Genomic DNA, 23,944 nt, shown 5'->3' on the forward strand with positions numbered 1-23,944 from the left:
TATGTAAATTATCAAAAACCTTTCCGTTCTCTGAGTTCCCGGTGTACAGACGAAAGCTGTCTTTGGTGCACCAAGCCAGAGGCTTGGAAAATTCCGCTGTGTACGATGGGAATAGACGGGAGGGGTTATCTTTTATGATCCAAGACTTGCCCCAGCTCGATCCAAGAACAGTCCGAGCCCGAGGCATCTCTTTCTTTTGTGTTAATGTGACCGAACTCAATGGCTGTTTACATACCCCCCCATTCTTTTACAAACAGCTGTTGTTATGTAAACAGGGAACGTCCAAATAAAAAGAGGTGGCGTACAATCTTTCGCCAGAGCGTACTGAGACAATGTACAAGGGTACAGGGTCCAGGCGACTCTCCTCAAATTGAGCCAAATTAAATTCTGTCTGTTTAATTCCTTGCTTCTTGTCTCATTTAATAGATATCATCAGTGTTGGAACCTGACACTAATATAAGACAGTACCTTTTACTCTACACAAATATAGGGTTTACAGCTTTACACAAACCCAGTTTCTATATGAGTTGGGAAATTGTGTTATATGTAAATATAAACGGAGTACAATGATTTGCAAATCATTTTCAACCCATATTCATTTGAATATGCTACAAAGACAACAGATTTGATGTTCAAACTGATAAACTGTTGGGTTTTTTTGCAAATAAGAATTAACTTTAGAATTTGATGCCAGCAACACGTGACAAAGATGTTGGGAAAGGTGGCAATAAATACTGATAAAGTTGAGGAATGCTCATCAAACACTTATTTGGAACATCCCACAGGTGTGCAAGCTAATTGGGAACAGGTGGGTGCCATGGTTGGGTATAAAAATAGCTTCCCAAAAAATGCTCAGTCTTTCACAAGAAAGGATGGGGCGAGGTACACCCCTTTGTCCACAACTGCGTGAGTAAATAGTCAAACAGTTTAAGAACAACGTTTCTCAAAGTGCAATAGCAAGAAATTGAGGGGTTTCAACATCTATGGTCCATAATATCATCAAATGGTTCAGAGAATCTGAACAAATCACTCCACGTATGCGGCATGGCCGGAAACCAACATTGAATGACCGTGACCTTCGATCCCTCAATGGCACTGTATCAAAAACTGACATCAATCTCTAAAGGATATCACCACATGGCTCAGGAACACTTCAGAAAACCACTGTCACTACATACAGTTTGTTGCCCTATTCCACTCCCTTCAACTGTTCCACTGTCAAACATTCCTCTTAATTAGGACATAATACAAAATTGTTTTTTGAACTGGAAAAAGTCAAGGTTTTCCCGCAATTCCAGGAATTCCGTAATACCATTTCTCAATTCAACATCTTACTACTTTAACATTTCTCAACCAATTTGAAAAAATTCCAACACCAACTATTTCAAATCATTCAGACCATTCAAGTTTTTTACCATTTTCCAAAAAAAAAATCCGCTTTTCCAGAAATTCACAATTTTGGGGGGAAATTCCCATTTAAATCAATGAGACATTCTTCAAAGTTCCATAACTCCCACAATTTTCATCTGATTCAAACTGTTTCAACTTTAAAATATTCAGCCTGTTCAAAATGGTGTGCTCTCCTTCAACGATTCCCCAAAAATTCCAGGATTTCATTACAACTTCAGCAATTGAGCATTCACACACAATTCCTTTAGGAATTGCCTCGAGTTCCAAAATATATTATTGTATTTTGAAAAGTCTATAAAAACACAGGATTGTCTTGTATTTTGGGGGGCTTTCAGCTTTCTGTGCAAATCAATAGGTAGTGACAAACTACTTATTGCCAGAGCTTTTCTTCCTAAATAAATCGAGTTTTCCGCCTTGAAAAAAGTGGAAAAACACTGGTTATCTTGTATTTGTAGTCTAGAGCAGTGGTTCTCAACCTTTTTTCAGTGATGTACCCCTGTGAACATTTTTTTTAATTCAAGTACCCCCTAATCAGAGCAAAGCATTTTTGGTTGAAAAAAAGAGATGCAGAAGTAAAATACAGCACAAAGTGGCTGGGGAGAGGAAAGTCTGGGCTTCCCTGTTTAGGCTGCTGCCCCCGCGACCCGACCTAGGATAAGCGGAAGAAGATGGATGGATGGATGGATGGATGGATAGAGGGAAAAGTAAATAATGGGGAGATAGATAGATAGATAGATAGATAGATAGTACTTTATTGATTCCTCCAGGAGAGTTCCTTTAGGAAAATAAAGTAAACGTATAAATAATATGAATAATAAATGGTATAAATGGAAAAAATACAAAATATAACAATAATAAAAATGAAAAGCAACAGTAAGAAAAAAAATACAACAGTAAAAATAAGAATATAACAAGAGAAATTATGCAGTGGTGACCATGTTACGACAATGTATTGCACTGTTAATTGCACTGTTTTTTGATTGATTGATTGAAACTTTTATTAGTAGATTGCACAGTACAGTACATATTCCGTACAATTGACCACTAAATGGTAACACCCGAATACGTTTTTTAACTTGTTTAAGTCGGGGTCCACGTTAATCAATTCATGGTAGTAGAGCCCCAAAGGTTAAAACAAATCAATATAATGTAATGGTATTGAAAATGAAAACTATCAAAACGGCCCGTGAATGCTTTCAAATTTTCAGTGCCGATCAAGTTCTAAGTTAAGTCAGCTCACTACCATGAATTGATTAACGTGTTGAAAAACGTATTCAGTACGTGTTACCATTTAGTGGTCAATTCGCCGGAATATGTACAGTACTGTGCAATCTACTAATAAGAGTTTCAATCAATCAATCAATATACATCAAATGTATTTCTAATAAATATACTTGTTCTTATGGCTTCACGGTGGCAGAGGGGTTAGTGCGTCTGCCTCAGGGTTCAATCGTTTCTTTTCTTTTTCTTCTATGTCCCACTCTCCCTTGTGGAGGGGGTCCAGTCCGATCCGGTGGCCATGTACTGCTTGCCTGTGTATCGGCTGGGGACATCTCTGCGCTGCTGATCCGCCTCCGCTTGGGATGGTTTCCTGCTGGCTCCGCTGTGAACGGGACTCTCGCTGCTGTGTTGGATCTGCTCTGGACTGGACTCTCGCGACTGTGTTGGATCCATTATGGATTGAACTTTCACAGTATCATGTTGGACCCGCTCGACATCCATTGCTTTCCTCCTCTCCAAGGTTCTCATAGTCATCATTGTCACCGACGTCCCACTGGGTGTGAGTTTTCCTTGCCCTTATGTGGGCCTACCGAGGATGTCGTAGTGGTTTGTGCAGCCCTTTGAGACACTAGTGATTTAGGGCTATATAAGTAAACATTGATTGATTGAATCCCAGGCTCGGGATCTTTCTGTGTGGAGTTTGCATGTCCACCCCGTGAATGCGTGGGTTCCCTCCGGGTACTCCGGCTTCCTCCCACTACCAAAGACATGCACCTGGGGATAGGTTGATTGGCAACACTAAATTGGCCCTAGTGTGTGAATGTGAGTGTGAATGTTGTCTGTCTATCTGTGTTGGCCCTGCGATGAGGTGGCGACTTGTCCAGGGTGTAAACCGCCTTCCACCCGATTGTAGCTGAGATAGGCACCAGTGTCCCCGCGACCCCAAAGGGAATAAGCAGCAGAAAATGGACCAAAGGGAATAAGCGGCAGAAAATGGATGGATGGATATACCTGTTCTTATGCTATCTGAACTCACTATGTTCTCTGCTGGCTGTACATATCTTACTAAGTCAGACCTACACTGTTTCAATGTCCATTTCTCTGTTGATGCAACTGTTGATGACTGAAGTACTGATATCAACCAAAGCTCCTCATTTTTTTTGATTGATTGATTTTTTTATTAGTAGATTGCACAGTTCAGTACATATTCCGTACAATTGACCACTAAATGGTAACACCCGAATAAGTTTTTCAACTTGTTTAAGTCGGGGTCCACGTTAATCAATTCATGGTAAATGCCTTCCGCCCTATAACAAAGATTCATCCCACCCCCCGGATTGTAACTAATGTAAATAATTCAATGTATATACTCTGATGATTAACTTGTGTGATGACTGTATTATGCTGATAGTATACATTTGCACCATAAATTAAGTAACGTGGACTTAAACAAGTTGAAAAACGTATTTGGGTGTTACCATTTAGTGGTCAATTGTACGGAATATGTACTGTACTGTGCAATCTCCTAATAAAAGTTTCAATCAATCAATCAATCAATCAATCAATCAATCAATCAATATACATCAAATGTATTTCTAATGTATACACTTGTTCTTATGCTATCTAAACTCACTATGTTCTTTGCTCGCTGTACATATCCTACTAAGTCAGACCTACACTGTTTCAAGGTCTATTTCTCTAATGGTGCAGTCGTTGATTACTGAAGTACTGATATCAACCAGAGCTCCTCATCCCACCCCCCGTATTGTAAAAATTGTAAATAATTCAATGTATATACCATCCATCCATCCATTTTCTACCGCTCATTCCCTTTGGGGTCGCGGGGGACGCTGGTGCCTATCTCAGCTACAATCGGGCGGAAGGCGGTGTACACCCTGGACAAGTCACCACCTCCTCGCAGGGCTCAATGTATATACTCTGATGATTAACCTGTGTGATTACTGTATTTTGTTGATAGTATATATTTGTACCATGAATTGATTAACGTGGACCCCGACTTAAACCAGTTGAAAAACTTATTCGGGTGTTACCATTTAGTGGTCAATTGTACGGAATATGTACTGAACTGTGCAATCTACTAATAAAAGTTTCAATCAATCAATCAATCAATCAATCGCCACCACCTTTTTGTTGTTAGGAGGAACACTGGACCTTCTGGTCACGTGACGTTCTGGGTGCCTCCTAAACCTTGCGTCACATGACCGCCTCAGACGTCACTCTTTTGCGGAGTCTCTTCACAGCCAACACACGCCACAAACGCGACCCTTTTAACAGTCATCTTTGTTTTTGAATCTTTATAACGCAAAGAGCAACACTTTATCATTTAATGTGTCAGCGACGTAGACGTTTTTTTAACGCGGTGTCGACACGAGACTCCCTCGTCACGTGACTTTTCTGCGCGTGTCCCTTTAAAAAGGCCGCGTCACGTGACCCTGACGTCAGTCCACAGCGCTGCGAAAAAACCCGACGAAAACAAGTCCTTAAGACGAACAAACTTGAACAGCCGCGTACGTCGGAACACGGAACTTTACGAGTCTTTGTTTTGCTTTTCGCTCACAAAGAGCAGCTGTATTGCCCTTGTGCCCTCAAGATAGACTGGCGCCGGTTTCCCGCACCGCTCTTATTTTGCAGCTAAAGTTAGCTTGGAGCTAGCTGACACGGTTGGTTGTTTACGCCATTTCCTTGTTGACAAACATGACTCACATCGGCGGCGTCCTGGGATTCGCCCTACATCTTATTTTTGGTATGTATTGTTGACATTATTATAAACAAGAGTTTAACGACGATGTGAAGGTCACAGTCGTACTCCACGCTGAACAAGTTAGCATTTATTTGTACGTTTAGCATTTTCAAGGCGTGTACAAAGTCCCGTATTTCCTTGAATTGCCGCCCGGGCGCGAGTTAATTTAAAAACCTTTTCTCAGGCGCTTACCAAAGGCGTGTGGTAAAAGTAAGCATGTGCTAATTATTTTAAAACCTCTTCTCACTCCGGCCCTTACCAAAGGCATGCGGTAAAAGTAAGCATGCGCTTCTTATTTTAAAACCTCTTCTCACTCCGGCACTTACCAAAGGCAATGCAGTAAAAATTTGTGTGATGTAAAAATACCATCATGAAACCACATTTAATAATAAAAACGTCTCTAGGTCTTACCTTTACTTATAGATATAGTCCATGCCAGCTCCTTCTGATCAAAAGCATCGATAACTTGTTTATAGAAGTCTTCTTTATCTTTCTTCAGTTTTAAAAGTCTCTGTCTCGATGGAGATCTTCCTTTATTACCTTTTCCAGCTAGGGCTGGGCGATATCTTGATATATACGATATATCGCATGTTTATCTCTGTGCGATATAGAAAATGACTATATCGTAATATTTGATGATCTGTTCTCACACCGTTGCTTAAGCTGCGTGCATTACACAACAGGCGTTTCGCACTCCTTCTCGTCTCCTCAGAGACGTAAAATAAGCCCGCCTTCTTACATACGTCACATACTGTCACCCGTCTAGCGTCATATCTCATGTCCAAAGGCAAAACTCAGTAACTCAATTTTGGTCAAAACTAGGCCGATAATAATTTTGGAGTTACTAGGTGATATGCTTTATCAATCAATCAATCAATGTTTATTTATATAGCCCCAAATCACAAATGTCTCAAAGGACTGCACAAATCATTACGACTACAACATCCTCGGAAGAACCCACAAAAGGGCAAGGAAAACTCACACCCAGTGGGCAGGGAGAATTGCCATCCAGTGGGACGCCAGTGACAATGCTGACTATGAGAAACCTTGGAGAGGACCTCAGATGTGGGCAACCCCCCCCCCCCTCTAGGGGACCAAAAGCAATGGATGTCGAGCGGGTCTAACATGATACTGTGAAAGTTCAATCCATAGTGGCTCCAACACAGCCGCGAGAGTTCAGTTCAAGCGGATCCAAGACAGCAGCGAGAGTCCCGTCCACAGGAAACCATCTCAAGCGGAGGTGGATCAGCAGCGTAGAGATGTCCCCAACCGATACAGGCGAGCGGTCCATCCTGGGTCCCGACGAGCGGTCCATCCTGGGTCTCGACTCTGGACAGCCAGTACTTCATCCATGGTCATCGGACCGGACCCCCTCTACAAGGGAGGGGGTGACATAGGAGAAAGAAAAGAAGCGGCAGATCAACTGGTCTAAAAAGGAGGTCTATTTAAAGGCTAGAGTATACAGATGAGTTTTAAGGTGAGACTTAAATGCTTCTACTGAGGTAGCATCTCGAACTGTTACCGGGGAGGGCATTCCAGAGTACTGGAGCCCGAACGGAAAACGCTCTATAGCCCGCAGACTTTTTTTGGGCTCTGGGAATCACTAATAAGCCGGAGTCTTTTGAACGCAGATTTCTTGCCGGGACATATGGTACAATACAATCGGCAAGATAGGCTGGAACTAGACCGTGTAGTATTTTATACGTAATTAGTAAAACCTTAAAGTCACATCTTAAGTGCACAGGAAGCCAGTGCAGGTGAGCCAGTACAGGCGTAATATGATCAAACTTTCTTGTTCTTGTCAAAAGTCTAGCAGCCGCATTTTGTACCAACTGTAATCTTTTAATGCTAGACATGGGGAGACCCGAAAATAATACGTTACAGTAATCGAGACGGGATGTAACAAACGCATGGATAATGATCTCGGCGCCTTTAGTGGACAAAATGGAGCGAATTTTAGCGATATTACGGAGATGAAAGAAGGCCGTTTTAGTAAAGCTTTTAATGTGTGACTCAAAGGAGAGAGTTGGGTCGAAGATAATACCCAGATTTTTTACCGAGTCACCTTGTTTTATTATTTGGTTGTCAAATGTTAAAGTTGTATTATTAAATAGAGGTCGGTGTCTAGCAGGACCGATAATCAGCATTTCCGTTTTTTTGGCGTTAAGTTGCAAAAAGTTAGCGGACATCCATTGTTTAATTTCATTAAGACACGCTTCCAACTGACTACAGTCCGGCGTGTTGGTCAGCTTTAGGGGCATGTAGAGTTGGGTGTCATCAGCATAGCAGTGAAAGCTAATACCGTATTTGCGTATGACGTCACCCAGCGGCAGCATGTAGATGCTGAAGAGTACAGGGCCAAGGACCGAACCCTGGGGAACTCCACACGTTACCTTAACATAGTCCGAGGTCATACTGTTATGGGAGACGCGCTGCATCCTATCAGTATGATAAGAGTTAAACCAAGACAGGGCTGAGTCTGACATACCAATTCGTGTTTTGATACGCTCTAATAAAATATCATGACCGACGGTATTGAAAGCAGCGCTAAGATCGAGGAGCAGCAACATAGATGATCAGAGTCCATCGTTAGCAATAGATCATTAGTCAATTCTGCGAGGGGTGTCTCAGTCGAGTGATTTGCCCTGAAACCGGATTACAAGGTTTCACATAGATTGTTAAACGCTAAGTGTTCTTTTAGCTGCTCTGCAACAATTTTTTCGAGGATTTTCGAAATAAAGGGAAGGTGAGTCGGTAGTTTACCATGAGGTCAGGATCGAGGTTAGGTCTTTTAAGGAGAGGAGAATAACCGCTTTTTTGAATGCTAGGGGAACAGTGCCCGAGGAAAGTGATAAGTTTATAATATTTAGCACTGATGGACCTAATAATACAAAAAGCTCCTTGATAAGTTTCCCAGGAAGTGGGTCAAGTAAACATGTTGTTTGTTTTATTCCATTTACACGTTGTAACAATTCTTCTGTTATTTAATCAAAACGAGAGAAATTATTTTGGATATTTGCAGTATCCGCCGTATATACAGTCGTATCTGTGTTACTATAACCCAGTTGTAGCTGGGATGCATTGTCTTTAATCTCCTTTCTAATAAGTTCAATTTTCTTATTAAAGAACTTCATAGTCATCTTCCGAATGGGTGGAGCTACTGGAAGGAGTCCCTTGTTGGGTTAGCGATGCTACTGTACTAAACAAAAATTTTGGATCGTTTTTATTAATGCGGATGAGATTTGAGTAATAATTAGTTTTAGCTAAGGTAAGCATGCGTTTATAAGTTATTAAACTATCACTCCATGCTTGATGGTGCACCTCAAGTTTAGTTGTGCGCCATTTGCGTTCCAGCTTTCTACATAATAATTTCTGAACTCTAGTTTCTTCAGTAAAACATTAGTGTATGCGATATTGTAATTTGTTCCGTAAGTAAGAAGCTTACTTCCGAAATAAATTACAATATCGCATACACTCAATTTTTTCAGTAACTCAATTTTGGTCAAAACTGAGCTCATAATAATTTTGGAGTTACTAGGTGATATGCTTTACATTAGTGTAAAGCATATCACATTAATATGTACATTAGTTTACATTAGTAAGCTGCTTACTTACAGAACAAATTACAATATCGCATACACTAATGTAAAGCATATCACCTAGCATATCTCTAAGTAAGCTGCTTACTTACGGAACAAATTACAATATCGCATACACTAATGTAAAGCATATCACTTAGTAACTCCAAAATTATTATCGGCTCAGTTTTGACCAAAATTGAGTAAGCAGCTTACTTACGAAACAAATTACAATATCGCATACACAAATGTAAATCATATCACCTGGGATTCGCCCTACATCTTATTTTTGGTATGTAATTTGTTTAGTAAGTAAGCTGCTTACTTACGGAACAAATTACAATATCGCATACACTAATGTAAAGCATATCACCTAGTAACTCCAAAATTATCGGCTCAGTTTTGTTCAAAATTGAGTTACTGAGTTTTGCCTTTGGACGGGAATATGCTCTCGCCGAGAGCTAACGTTAGCATGGCTAACGTTAGCCGAGGCAGGTCAAGATGCATTTAGCTCCGGGCATCACACAACAGGCGTTTCTCACTCCTCGTCTCTCATTCAGACAGATACGGAAAACAAGCCCGCCTTCTCACATACGTCACATACTCTCGCGAGTCTAGCGTCAATAGCTTTCGCCGATCAGAGAGGTAGGAGCAGGGCTAATGTTAGCTGAGCCAGGTCGAGCGAGCGGAGCTTGTGACAATACAAGAGAGAGATGGTGCGAAACTTATCACAAATGGAGGAAGAACAATAAATGCCCAACATAAAGAGCAGGGGGTCCATTATCTGGCGGTGGTTTGGCTTCAAGTGGGAATATATTCAGCAGACAACAGCAATATGCTGTTCAATGTATATACTAGGATGATTAACCTGTGTGATGACTGTACTATGCTGATAGTATATATTTGTACCATGAATTGCTTAACGTGGACCCCGACTTAAACAAGTTGAAAAACGTATTCGGGTGTTACCATTTAATGGTCAATTGTACGGAACATGTACTGTACTGTGCAATCTACTAATAAAAGTATCAATCAATCAATGCAAAGTATGCAGCAGAAGTGTTACTACAAAAAGGTAGCAACACTATTAATTTGTTCTTTCATTTAAAAAGTCACCCGTGAGAGAATGAAGAGTATTTAATAAATACAGTTTTGGTCAATTGACTTAGTTGTGATTTCCCTCTCTGCATGAAAGTTTAAAATGAGCATATATTAATGTAGTATGAAGAAGAATGTTTTAATGTAGACACATAGAATCATCATACTGCTGTGATTATATGAATCAAGTGTTCATTCAAAATATCGTAATATATATCGTATATCGCAATATGGCATAAAAATATCGCGATATTAATATAAGCCAATATCGCCCAGCCCTACCTCCAGCACATCACGTCACTCATTTCACTTCTGCAGCCGAGTAGTCGCAAGAAGGATCACTAGCACCCTCTATACCCCCAGGAGGCGTGAGTCATTAAAAGACTCATGTTTGACAGACGCAGCTACGGTATTGTGACGGTCTCAAGCCATCGTCTTGCGGGTTCCCAGGACCACCAAGAAAGGACATGGCTTGAGCAGTTTGACTTTGTTTATTTTTCAATAAAATCTCAGTCCAGGTCGCTCTTCCCCTCCTCCTTTTGACTTTGTTTATTTTTCAATAAAACCTCAGTCTAGGTCGCGATCGCTGCCTTCTTGGGCCGGGCTCCAGCGTGCCCTGCCTGTCTGTCGGACCGTCGGCTCCACAGTTATATTAATAAAACATGGCTGCTTACTGTTCTTTTTAGCATACCGGTATTCAATAGCTTGGACCTTAAATCCTACTGAATATCTCCTAATTGTCTTCCCTCTATGCGATTTCAAATTACCGGTATTGAAATCAGCCTCCTTCATTTTGAAAATGATGACAGGGGAAGTGTCACTCGTGACGTCACGACTTCGACCCGGCGGTAATACTAAAAATGCGCTAATTATTTTGCGAAGCGAGTTTGACCCGGCAGTAATTCAAGGCAGGCGCATACTATATGCCCGGCGGCAATTCAAGGAAATACGGTTTATGTGTGGTATTCTATGTGTCTTACATTAAAACATTCTTCTTCGTACTGCATTCATATAAGCTACTTTTAAACTTTCATGCAGAGAAGGAAATCACAACTAAGTCAATTGACCAAAAGTGTATTAAAATGATTAAGCAATGGCACAAACATTCAAGTCATTTGTAAAACATAAAGTGCAAGATTGTCAGACATTTTAAGTGTCAAATAAAAATGAGCTGCATAATAGGAAATCGAATAGTATTTGTCCTTCACTACGTGGTAAGTTACTACGAACGTTATGAAATTCTCTTCATTCTCTAGCGAGTGACTTTTCAAATGATGCTACATATTAGGAATAATGTTACTTTTTATAGCAACGCTTTTGCCTCACACTTGACAAGTGTTCAAAAAGAGTCCATGAAGTTTTTGTGGCACTTACACAGGTCTTTTATTTATTTATTGTTTTTTTTTGATAGACCCCCTTCTGTTTTTATTGGGAATTTAAGTCTTCCTTCATTTGTTACCAGATCCGCACCTTCTTTCTCTCGTATTCCCACTCGTGCAGATACGTTAGCAGCTAACCTAGCCCAATCTGCTACCTCTCTGTTGGGCGGGGGCATATACGTATGTGACGTATGACGTGACAGTATGTGACGTATGTAAGAATGTGCGCCTGCTTGTCTGTGAGGAGAGACAGGAAAGAGTGAGAAGAGCCTGAAGTGTAATGCCCGCAGCTAAAAGCAACTGCGTGAGAACGTATACTCTAATATTACGATATTGTCATTTTATATATCGCACAGAGACAAACTCTCGATATATCGCCTAGCCCTACCTTCATGTCCACTGATTTGCTTCCTTCAAACAAATGTGTTCTTTAATTTCACGGGACTAAAGTTAGCCAACTTCCTTCCTTTGCAAACAATTTGCTAGTAATTGCGTTATTTGGATATAATGCAAGTTTACATACACTACCTTAAACTTTCTAATGGAATTACCGGAAGTAGTTTAACAATTTGCTTTGATTTGACGTTTTTATAAACTAGATTCCACTTGTCAACGTCCATCCATCTTCTGCTTAACCAAGGTCGGGTCGCGGGGCCAGCAGCCTAAGCAGGGAAGCCCAGACTTCCCTCTCCCCAGCCACTTCGTCCAGCTCTTCCCGGGGGATCCCGAGGCGTTCCCAGGCCAGGCGGGACACAGTCTTCCCAACGCGTCCTGGGTCTTCCCCGTGGCCTCCTAACGGTCGGATGTGCCCTAAACATCTCCCTAGGGAGGCGTTCGGATGGCATCCTGACCAGATGCCCGAACCACCTCATCTGGCTCCTCTCCATGTGGAGAAGCAGCGGCTTTACTTTGAACTCCTCCCATATGGCAGAGCTTCTCACCCTATCGCTAATTGAGAGCCTCGCCACCAGGTGAAGGAAACTCATTCGGCGGCTTGTACCCGTGATCTTGTCCTCTCTGTCATAACCCAAAGCTCATGACCATAGGTGAGGATGGGAACGTAGATCGACCGGTAAATTGAGAGCTTTGCCTTCTGGCTCAGCTCATTCTCCACAACGGATCGATACAGCGTCTGCATTACTGAAGACGCCGCACCGATCCGCCTGTCGATATCACGATCCAGTCTTCCCTCACTCGTGAACAAGAACAAGGACAACGTTTGCATTAAAAAAATACTGGCAACCCAATTCCTGGAAGGAATTAATACATTAATCGTTAATAAAACATAAGATAGGTTAGACTTAGTGTTGACATTTACAGGGGCTGTTTGCAACTATCTAACAAAAACACCACCGGCTGGCTTATGTTACTATTATTTTTTTAACAGAATAGATTTGTTATATAATATAAAACGGTTGGTGTTTACGGGAAGCGTGTGTACACATTAAAACAAGTCCAAAAGAAGCAAGTCATGATACGATAGAATACACACCTAAGGCCAGCTATCCAAATCGCGATTACAAGCCAACAACACCCAAGGCTAATGCACGCGCACGTTTTACATACGTCATTACTTCATAGAAGCAGTATTAGGGCGGGATATAAAATACATTGTAAAGTTATAGTACCACTGATAGTCACACACACTAGGTGTAGTGAAATTACTACTCAGTGGCCTAGTGGTTGGAGTGTCCCCCCTGAGATAGGTAGGTTGTGAGTTCAAACCCCGGCCGAGTCATACCAAAGACTATAAAAAATGGAACCCATTGCCTTCCTGCTTTGCACTCAGCATAAAGGTTTGGAATTAAGGGTTAAATCACCGTGAATGATTCCCGGGCGCGGCACCGCTGCTGCCCACAGCTCCCCTCACTTCCAGGGAGTGATCAAGGGGATGGGTCAAATGCAGAGGACAAATTTCACACCTAGTGTGTGTGAGACAATCATTGGTACTATAATTATTATTATTGATTAATTGTTTAATTCTTTAAATTAATTATTAATTAATTATTTAATTATTAATTACACTCTCCATTTGATCCATCCTCTTGTTCCACCCCATGGGACGTGAGAGGAGCAGTGAGCAGCAGCGGTGGTTGCGCTTTTTGGTGATTTACCCCCCAATTCCAACTCTTCTGGGCATCTGTGTAAATGTTGCAAACAGCCCCTTTAACTAAAACCAATACACCAAAGACATGGAAAATAAATAAATGCGGGAATAAGAAAAAATGAAAATCACAATTCATTATTAGCTTTATGTAAACCAAGAAATATCAAATCGGCGATAAATGACCTGTGTTCCATGCTATTGCTGCACTTTGACGTCAAGGTTCATCAGGTATTTGGGAGTTTTCTTTTATGTCTTTGGAGTTGAGACGATGTCGTCTTCCATATTTGTCCAGTTTCTTGATGTATTTTGACAAAAGTACTTACTCCTTGTGTGTAACCTAGCAGATTTTGCAATTGTAGCTCCAAATGTCTTGACTTTTCTCCTTGTGCTTTTGGACCATAGTGAATGTTAGCTTGTCTGGATAGGATAGATACATTTGAATTGTTTAATAACAATGTTTAATTCAACAATATTTTATTTAACACTGAGCTGATATTGATAAATGCGCTGTTCAGTTGTTGATTTTTGTCTCCCTTGAGTCTTTTGCTAGTGTTATTCTTCAATATAATTGCAATCAAACATAAGATGGCAGTAGTGTATAGGCTACAGAGGGTGTTTGCAGAGTTACGGAGTTAGACCCACACCAAGTGTCAGGATGTTGCTTCACCGTCTGAAAATAAAACCAAACAAAACAAGTGTCCCTTTTAGTAGATGTACTAAGTGTTTTTTGTCATCAGGAACTAGTCTTTGCCATTATGTTGTCTTTTGTGGAACCTACAAGTGCTGTACTTATTACACAATAACTGTAACGTGTATCTTAGTAGTTTTCATAAAGGAATTTGGAGGGTGTTGAAATCAGCATGCAAATACGCTTATCTACAGCATTCCTATGACATATCTTAGTATCAGCTAGCGCATTTTGAAAAAGAGATACTTTAGACGGCTTTGTATCCGGCATGCTCGCTTTGTTGGCATGAAAACTTGCAACATTACAGAGAGGCAGTCCGCTACAAATAATTTTCCCACCAAGTGCTGAGCCGGTGTCGAGTCTACAACCGGACGTGAGATCACGCGCAACAAAAGTATTGAAATAGTGAATTCGTACTCGGTAATACTATTACAGAATTCACTTGGTACCTACAAAGTACATTATTTGCTACTCATCCCAAATTTGCTAACGACAATACTTGCTATCATTTTTTGACGAGTTAGTTCCTCCTGCTAGATGGTATTGAACCCAATGGTGTTAACCTACACATCTAGAATTACGGTTGAGAACTGAATGTTAATTAGTTGCATTATATATTTAATTACTGACCTTTGAGTGTACTGTGAGTTGTAATGTGTATATTGTGTTTTCAAGTCCTGCAACAAAGCTTGGCTACCGTCGCCCCGCCAACCACTGACGCTCCTCACAAGAACCTCGGCAGACCCGAAAGGGGACTGTACCAAGTGACCGGAACCAATGACACTGTGTGCTTGCTGGCCTACATGGGCCTCCAGTTCAACATCAGCTTTACCTCTGCCTCCTTGAACAAGGTTGTCAATCCTAAACACACTATCGTTTTTCTATGCATGTATGTAAATACTAAACTGTGCATCTGTTTGTGCAGACGGTGCAAGAAGTCGTCAACCTTCAGCCCAACTTGACAAAGACTTCCGGGTCTTGTGGCGCAGACCGTGCCTCCCTGCGGCTGTCGCTGGACGCAGATAAAACCAACCTGACCTTTTTCTTCACTCTGGTAACTTTTATTTAAGTCTTAAGTGGTTAAGGGTGTCTCCTGCAGGGATATTCATTTGTTGCTACTTCCTTAATTGACAGCTAGATGGCAACAAAGTGAACTTTCTGATCATACTGTCATTTTCTGTTTTTTTTTTTTTGCTCCAGAACACTACATCCAATAAGTACCATCTGAGTGAAATTTCCCTGAATGCCACCTGGCCGGACATGAAAGGTAAATCATTTTTCCTTTCTTTAAAGCTTCACAGGCGACAACAAATTAGTATTGAGTTAGTACATAGTTTATCGCAGGGGTGTCCAAACCTTTTTCACGAGGGGTCACATACTAAAAATTGAAAGAATGCCAGGACACTTAGATACATATTGTACTTTTAAAGAAGCTAAAACCACTTCCATCAGAATATGCTGAGCATTCTTAGTTTTTATCGTAGGTGACAAAGGAAATAGAGTTGTCCTATTCTAATATCTCAGTCATAGGCCTTGTGGTTAATGTCCGCCCTGAGATCGGTAGGTTGTGAGTTCAAACCCCGGCCGAGTCCTACCAAAGACTATAAAAATGGGACCCATCTCCCTGCTTGGCACTCAGCATCAAGGGTTGGAATTGGGGGTTAAATCACCAAAATGATTCCCGAGCGCAGCCCTCGCTGCTGCTCAGTGGAGGGGAGAAGGGGATGGGTCAAATGCAAAGGGTAATTACACCTCACCTAGTGTGTGTGTGACTATCAGTGGTACTTTAACTTTAATAATGTATTAATTTAATTATATGAACATGACGAGGGCCAAAAAAACCTAATGGGTGCTGAAAATTGCCTACTTGGACACTTCTAGTGTAACACTATTTTGCCCTCTCAGAATGTAGGTATTCCGTCTGGCAGGTAAGTAAACAGGTCTTTAGTTTAGAGTCAAAAACACTTCAAAGTTGAGGTCGATTGATTTCCTAAGGGAAATTACTGTAAAACGTAGCACAAATAGTTCATTCATTTACAAATGAAAAAACAAACTTGTACAAAGAATGTTAAACAATAATACAGCCTGGTATGAACTGAAAAATAACTGAAATGTAAGCCCATATCCTGCTAGCTTGATGCAAACACAATGGATATTTACCATTGACAGGCTAATGAAGAATTAGCATCGCAATCCTGATTAGATTTTAAGAACAAATGTGACATCAAACCTTATGTTCATAATTACTCAGACACATATTCTCCAAACTGTCAAAGTGAAAATATATGACTGGGGACTTTGAATATTAACACTGTATGTTAACTGTCTACAAAATAACACTACCACTGTTATGTGGAATAACTGCCATGAGAGGGCAGCACGGTGAAGACAGGAGTGCTTCTATCTGTTGTACAATTTAATGAGATGCAGATATGTATGAAAAAATTATGTTTAAAGCAGTTTTAACTGACAGTCCACAAAAAAATGTTTGTGTCAGAGCCCTTCTCAGTCCGTAATGCCACCCTGGACTACCTTCGAGGCACCCAGGGTTTCTCCTACATGTGCCGCGAGGAGCAAACCCTCGCTGTGGTCCCACAATTGTCCATCAACACCTTCCAGTTGCAGGTGCAGCCCTTCAACGTCACCAAGAACCAGTTTGGCGCAGGTAGACAGAAAAAATCTCAAAATGCCCATCGAGACCTTTTTCTTACAGCCTTTCTGTCTTCCCCAGCCGAGGAATGCAATCTGGACAAGGAGGACATGTTGATCGCCATCGTTGTTGGAGCCGCTCTGGCCGGCCTGGTGCTTATCGTGCTGGTGGCCTATCTCATCGGCAGGAGGAGGAGCCACGCCGGCTATCAGACCATCTGAGGTGGCGTCCCCTTACATGTCCTCTCCTCTTCCTCCTCTGACTTTGATTACTGTTATATTATAACACTCCTCATATCTCTGCTCTTGTATGCTTCCCACTCCCAAATTCCTTCTTTAAAATTGATCTTGGGGGTAGACATTTTTCTTCATAACAAAAAATGCAGAAAGATGGTGATGAAAGTGCTTTTTGTTTGAGCAAAGCAAATGACAAATCCTCATTGTTGTTCTGCTATTTATGATCTGTAAAGGGAATTGGTGGAATTTAAGGGATTTTTTTGTTTTGTTTTGCTGGTTTTAATTTAAGGGAAATAATGTGTTCATTGCACTTAATTTAGTTACGCAAATATGTTAGCGGTTTGTTTGGGTTTTTGGTCCATCCTGCCGCTCATGATTGTCTCAGGAACACCCGGTGGAAATGTTGTTACATTACGCAAACATGCACTGATGGGGGGCTTATTTTTAAAAGTTTTAATGTTAGTCACCTCACAAAAACACTACTGTCACCACTGCAATGGTTACAATAAAGCTCCGCACCATACTTTGTCAGTTCTGATATAGCATCACAAAACACTGTCGGTTTCATTAAAGTGGCACAATTTATGACAGTGGCTTTAATAAGATGCCAGGGCTTAGTATGCGGGTTCTAAAAAGGCGGCACAAGGTTCTACGCTGGTTTTGATAACTAGGTATGCGGAACACTTTGTTGGTTCTTATAAAGCAGCACAACTCAGCTGTCGTTTCCAGAAAATTGGAACAACTTTTGACACTGGTTCTAATAAGATGCCACAGCTTGGTTCACCAGTTCTGATAAGGCGCCACAAGGTACTATGACCAGGCTGAACCCCACAACTTGGTATGCCGTTTCTGATAATAAATGTGCTTAGTTCTGAAAGCATTACAACTCACCTATATAGATCCCAAAAAAGTGGAACAACTTTGGATGCTTGTGCTGATAAAATGCCACAGCTTATTACACAAGTTTTGATCAGGCGTCAGAACTCACTTCACCTGTTAGGATAAAGCGCCGCAACTAGTTATGCCAGTTCTGACTAACATATACTCTGTTGGTGGTTCTGATAAAGAATCAGAACTCACCTGTTGTTTCAAATAAAGTAGAAGAACTTTGTAGACTGGTTCTGATAAAATATCACAGCTTGGAACGGCAGTTTTTGATCACCGATAAAACAATTTGGTACACTGGTTGCACGATAAAGCTTCAGAAGTTACTTTGTCGGTTCTGTTAAATCCCCACAACGTACTCTGCTGTTTTCCGATAAAGCGGTCCAACTTACTGCAGTTTTCAGCCCACATGTTCAACAACCACGATAATGTTAGCCTAGTTTTGCACAAAGCATGTTGTTGCTGCCTCATGTTGTGAAAGTTTTTTGTTACCACTTGATGATGCTTTTCCTTTCAAAACAACCCTTGAAGTGGCTAAAAATGCCATGGTCAGTGTTTTTCTGTTTAATCAGTGCCTTTTCCTGCCTGCTGCAACAAACAGATGATATAGGCGTACCTGCTCGGTTCATTTATGGAAGGTGTTGTGTGTCCAGCGTTGCTCCTTTTACGGAGCTTGATGTATTAAACACGCGTCTTTAACGTTAAGAAAGTGAAGTTTTCATATAACCTCCCTTCTCATCTAAATCATTGTTTGGGGACTTTATTTTGTGTGCTTTTATTGTATTATGAGATTTTTTTAAATGACGATCAATAAAGTGTTTCAAAAGTTACTCCAACTTTTTTCTTTTGGTTTGATGTAGGCCACATATGCCCCTTTGTGCAGTTTCACAGGCTATTGAAGAAACCGAGGAATGAGCTTGTGTAAATCAAAATAGATACATGTTCCAGTCTCCCCTTCATTCATTGTAGTAGAGTAATGGAATACCTTTACAACCGATATTTATGTACACATATGTCCAAAATGTACACTAACGAAGGGATAAAAAATAATGTCGACTATTTCTTAACTTGAGTACAAATACACTTCCGACTATAACCCTGACCCATGCAAACACTTCAAATTATTGCGTGGAGCAAAAAATACTTTCTTACATTGATAGACTACAAGCATAAGTATTCTGAATGTAAAAAAAAAAAAAAAAAACCCTGCTCAACACTGCATACATAAATGATTCCAATACAATGGAGCGAGGCCAGGGGTCGGGAACCTTTTTGGCTGAGAGAGCCATACAAGCCAAATATTTTTTAAAGTATTTGCGTGAGTTTTTTTGTTTTTTTTTAACACTGAATACAACTAAATGCGTGCATTTTTAAGTAAGACCAACATTTTAAGAGGATAATTATTCTTTTTAATAACATTGTTATTCTGAAGCTAAACAATAAATAAAATACTTCTTACCATTAATGCGACTTCTTGAACAAGTCGGGTTAAAAACGGATGGATGGATTAAATGCATGAGAATGTTTTATATTTTGAACGTTATTTTTAACACTGATTACCAGTAGAAGTATTCACTACTTATCGTGTTAAGCAATGTCAGTTAAGATTTATCTGAGAGCCAGGTGCAGTCATCAATAGAGCCACATCTGGCTCTAGAGCCATAGGTTCCCCTACCCCTGAGCTAGGTCAATAATAATCGGCATTGCCAATAACACCAAAAAAAGTTTTTAAAGAAAGTGCAATAAGGGCCTGCCCCTTAGAAATGCAACTCAAAGTAAATCAGGGTTCAAATTAAGTGCATTTTTTTTCCATGAAGAGTACCTGTTTTCCAGATGACAATGAGGTAAAACAACTCATTTGTCTATTTCTTTCGCCTTATTGCTCCTTGTCACTTATCAGTTCTATGGCTTCACGTTTACTGTGGTCCCCGCTATTAACAATAGGTCTTGGCTTAGCAGCAGGCAGCTTTGTACTGCTTCTGTAAATTTTCACATTAGTGAATTTTAAGGTGACTTACCAGATTTTATTGTGTTGGAGCTTGTCTTTAACCCATGCCGTTTTATTTCTGCAGAACGCGTTTCACAAACTTATGAGTGAAATGTCGTTTGACACTGCAAACTCGCACGTCGTGATCCTTTTCTCTATACAACAGGCCGTGCACGCAGTATCATGACACCACTAATATGCAACCATGCTGTAGGGGTGGAGAGGTTAAGGAGCCAGGCGCAAAAACCAACGACAAACGAAGATGATAAGCCTTTAGTATTATAGCCTCAATTTATTGGTTATATAATCGGAATGATGTGATGTCATAATGTGTTTGTTTTACTGTTTCCCTTAGTGTCAGCTTGGACAGAGCTAGAAAGAAAGTTACAGTTGCCCGTTTGTTCTACCCTTAGTCTCCTGTTGGATAAGGCAGGAGGGTAGATAAATATTTAAATCAACTTGTTCCATAGATCACTTTGCTCCAGTGGAATCAGACCAAGCTAGAAATGATGGTAAAAAAATAAGCAAAACCAGTCTCCACTGCTGATCTCATTCTCAACAAAAACATCTGTCCTCCACAGTCTCCACTTGGCTGCGGCAGTGCCATTTTCTTACTACCACAGTTAAATTTGAGTCACAGCTTGTTAAAAGTGTTCCGTTTTCTTGATGTCCTTTTAGATAAAACATGTATAGAAATGTCCTTAGTCTCCTTTTAGATAAGACACAAATATAATGATAGAAATATAAAAACGCATGTCCCACAGTCTCCACTTTGCTGTCGTCGAATAATATCGAGCCAAACATGACAAACTTAGTGATATTGCCGAAGTTATCTGTTTTCTTGCTGCCCTCACTCCTTTTGAATAAAATGAAACAGATTTAGAAGCAAAATGTGTTATATTCTCTGCTGCAGTGTGCGGTTTTCTTGCTGCCCTCAGTCTCTTGTGTCCATATAGTGTCTATATGATTACCAGTAATTTATGTCACGTCACTTCGGGGAAACTTTACAGCCGTCTTGATTCGTCTTCCTGTATCCTTTGCCGACATTTGTCTCTCAGTTTATCAACAGTTGCCATAGACAGACTCCCGGGTTCTGCAAAGATTTTCTGCAAGAAACACAAAAAAAAGAACATTAGTAATTGCTCCTCATGCCTGTCCAAAGTGGGAGCACTGAATGTGTACCTGCATGAACGTATGGCAGTCCAGCGTGAAAACGCCACAGGTGATCTGTTTGAAACACTGGCAAACATCCTGCAAAGAGCGAGCTCGCAGGATTTCCGGCTGGTGGTGTCGGATCAGAGTCAGTGCCACCCGGAAGAGTACCTTGGAGCCTTCGTAGAAGAGACAGTCCCAGATCCGCAGGACGGTCTGAAAGCACAGCGACATTAAGAAACACCCGCTACCTCAGGACCAGTGGAATCTATTATAGCCTCGCCTCGATGGGCAGAATGTCGACGTAAAGACAGATGAACCAACGTGACACTACCACACTCCATATGCCAGGATACTGGTCCATGAGCTGGCCCACAGCTGGAGCTTTGGTCTTCACCAGCTCCTTAAGAACCTCCTGGTCCGTCCTCAGGCCCAGCATGGCCGGACTATAGTAGTCTACAATGACACAACACTGTAGGTTATAAACAAGGTTGTTTATTCTGGTCATTGTTCCATTAGCTTTCCATGAGAAGTAAAGGATATAAAAAAGTTGATAAATGCTCCAAAAATTGCCTCGACCAGGGGTGTCAAACGTACGGCCCGAGCGCCGGATCAGGCCCGCAAACAGGTTTTATCCGGCCCGCGGGATGAGTTTGCGAAGTATAAAAATTTACCTGAAATTTTTTGAATGAAAAAAAACTGCTGTTTTAAATGTGTCCACTGGATGTCCCGATAGCAATCATTTATATATTTGTAGTGATGTTAGTACATCAGTCGAGGAAAATCTTTAAACTACAGAAATAACATACTTTGATTTTGATATAATTTTTTTATGTCGATAGAGTGAAAGTTAACACCAATGAGTTGACTGATGAACTTTATCACATAATGTATTAAGAACATATAAATAAACACAAAGTATATAAACCATTAATCGCAACAGGAAATTGTAAAAAAAACAACATGATTTGTACAATTTCAGAATGTGCTTGTTCTTTTTTTTTTTTTTTTTAAAGAACAATCTGAAGTTGTCTTTATTTTTAAGTTATTGTGCCGTGATTTTACCAGTCCGACTCACTTGGGAGTAGATCTTTCTCCACGTGGCCCCCCATATGGCCCCCCATATAAAATGAGTTTGACACCCCTGGCCTAGACATTTATTCAGCAAGCGGAGCTGCATGATTTCTGAACATTTCTGGTATTAATCGCATTTAACTAGCCCCTGGTCCATCAAGTGTTTTAGTCGGAAGCATACTCTGAGATGTGTTTAAAGTGGTGTGCAACAAGGCTCTCATTTAAGTCCTCATATGGTGTTATTTTGAGCTAGGTACCTTTTAAATTGTGTTTTTGAAAACCTATAATTCATTGGTTCTCAACCTTTTTTCAGTGATGTACCCCCTGTGAACATTTTTTCAATTCAAGTACCCCCTAATCAGAGCAAAGAATTTTTGGTTGAAAAAAAAAGAGATAAAAAAGTAAAATACAGCACTATGCCATCAGTTTGTGATTTATTAAATTGTATAACAATGCAAAATATTGCTCATTTGTAATGGTCTGTCTTGAACTATTTGGAAAGAACTATATAGACATAACTAAAAACTTTGTTGAAAAATAAACAAGTGATTCAATTATAAAGATTTCTACTCATAGAAGTAATCATCAACTTAAAGTGCCTTCTTTGGGGATTGTAATATAGATCCATCTGGATTCATTAACTTAATTCTAAACATTTCTTCACAAAAAAAGAAATCTTTAACATCAATATTTATGGAACATGTCCACAAAAAAAATCTAGCTGTCAACACTGAATATTGCATTGTTGCATTTCTTTTCACAGTTTATGAACTTACATTCATATTTTATTTTTTTTAGAATCTTTAAAAAAAATCTCACATACCCCTTGGCATACCTTCAAGTCCCCCCAGGGGTACGCGTACCCCCATTTGAAAACCACTGCTATAATTCATCACTAAAGTCTACCTGGAAGTATTTTTCCCAGCAATGCATCCATCAGCCAGAAAGCTTTTTCTTCCTCCTTGGTGATTATAATGATGTAGCCTGCAATAAAGTTCATCCCCTGGAATAATAAATGGGGATGAGTGATGAAGGTAAGTTTAAAGAACACATTTGCCTTTGAAGATAATTTCTGCAGCTTCTAAGAGGATCCATCATTCTAAAAACACAGCTGATGTTCGCAGTCTTTACCTGACAGTACCCCACACCTGTGTTATGGTGTCCATAGGCCAGCAGCACATTAGACAGTGCCTTCAGCAGGCCAGGCTCTGCTTGACTTTGGAAGAAGACATTGTCAGGGAAGGTCCTGTGGACGTCTTAGAAAAAAAGTATTTTAGATCATGTTGAGCAAAAAAGAACAAAAAAACAAAAAACCCCAGATTGGTTAAAAGGTGAAGCTTGCACCTAAGTGGATGGTCTCTGTCAGCCTGGGGTCATGCTGCATGTCCAGAAGAGAGCGGTAGTAGCCAGGCTTGCTGTCCAGTCGCTCCTGGGCGCCACTGGTTGACATCCACACTTTGGCACGGAGCTCGCTGGGTACGCCTTTACGCACAAATCTCTTTACTAACAATAAATGGTTATGGTTTGAGTTGATTTCGAACATGCATGCAATTACAACATGATACAAAGACCACCATTACTATTTTAACCAGTACAGAGATTAATTAAATTCTTTCTATCAGGTTACAGTTTTGTTCATTCAACCCATGTTTCATTGTTGTTATATTACATTCTCCCCCCAAAGTCCTCTTTCTCCGATAATATTTCCTCTCAATATT

The 23,944-nt window shown here is 40.5% G+C and overlaps 2 protein-coding genes across 2 annotated transcripts; one reads left to right on the forward strand and one right to left on the reverse strand.

The window, feature by feature from the left end:
* Positions 1 to 5,073: 5,073 nt before the first annotated feature.
* Positions 5,074 to 18,843, forward strand: lamp1b (lysosomal associated membrane protein 1b). Its single transcript, XM_061879260.1, has 6 exons — positions 5,074 to 5,395; positions 14,918 to 15,093; positions 15,168 to 15,296; positions 15,443 to 15,509; positions 16,740 to 16,907; positions 16,974 to 18,843. The coding sequence occupies exons 1-6, from the start codon at positions 5,347 to 5,349 to the stop codon at positions 17,111 to 17,113; spliced, it is 729 nt and encodes a 242-aa protein (XP_061735244.1). The 5' UTR covers positions 5,074 to 5,346; the 3' UTR covers positions 17,114 to 18,843.
* Positions 18,844 to 20,213: 1,370 nt separating this feature from the next.
* LOC133538024 (growth hormone-regulated TBC protein 1-A-like) lies at positions 20,214 to 23,729 on the reverse strand. Its single transcript, XM_061879261.1, has 6 exons — positions 23,571 to 23,729; positions 23,358 to 23,482; positions 23,133 to 23,229; positions 21,436 to 21,608; positions 21,183 to 21,368; positions 20,214 to 21,106 (listed from the first exon to the last, which is right to left on the reverse strand). The coding sequence occupies exons 1-6, from the start codon at positions 23,674 to 23,676 to the stop codon at positions 21,005 to 21,007; spliced, it is 789 nt and encodes a 262-aa protein (XP_061735245.1). The 5' UTR covers positions 23,677 to 23,729; the 3' UTR covers positions 20,214 to 21,004.
* Positions 23,730 to 23,944: the final 215 nt, after the last annotated feature.

This window comes from Nerophis ophidion, linkage group LG19 (genome assembly GCF_033978795.1).
Source record: "Nerophis ophidion isolate RoL-2023_Sa linkage group LG19, RoL_Noph_v1.0, whole genome shotgun sequence".
Classification (NCBI taxonomy): Eukaryota; Metazoa; Chordata; class Actinopteri; order Syngnathiformes; family Syngnathidae; genus Nerophis; species Nerophis ophidion.

What these genes read in the sequence shown, in the direction of transcription:
- lamp1b (XM_061879260.1), top strand. Translation starts at nt 5,347, where the DNA reads ATGACTCACATCGGCGGCGTCCTGGGATTCGCCCTACATCTTATTTTT. An exon ending in CCTCTGCCTCCTTGAACAAG is followed by an intron (nt 15,094 to 15,167) that starts GTTGTCAATCCT and finishes CTGTTTGTGCAG; the next exon opens with ACGGTGCAAGAAGTCGTCAA. An exon ending in TGACCTTTTTCTTCACTCTG is followed by an intron (nt 15,297 to 15,442) that starts GTAACTTTTATT and finishes TTTTTGCTCCAG; the next exon opens with AACACTACATCCAATAAGTA.
- LOC133538024 (XM_061879261.1), bottom strand. Translation starts at nt 23,676, where the DNA reads ATGTCAACCAGTGGCGCCCAGGAGCGACTGGACAGCAAGCCTGGCTAC. An exon ending in CAGGTGTGGGGTACTGTCAG is followed by an intron (nt 23,230 to 23,357) that starts GTAAAGACTGCG and finishes TTATTATTCCAG; the next exon opens with GGGATGAACTTTATTGCAGG. An exon ending in ACTGCCATACGTTCATGCAG is followed by an intron (nt 21,107 to 21,182) that starts GTACACATTCAG and finishes TGTTTCTTGCAG; the next exon opens with AAAATCTTTGCAGAACCCGG.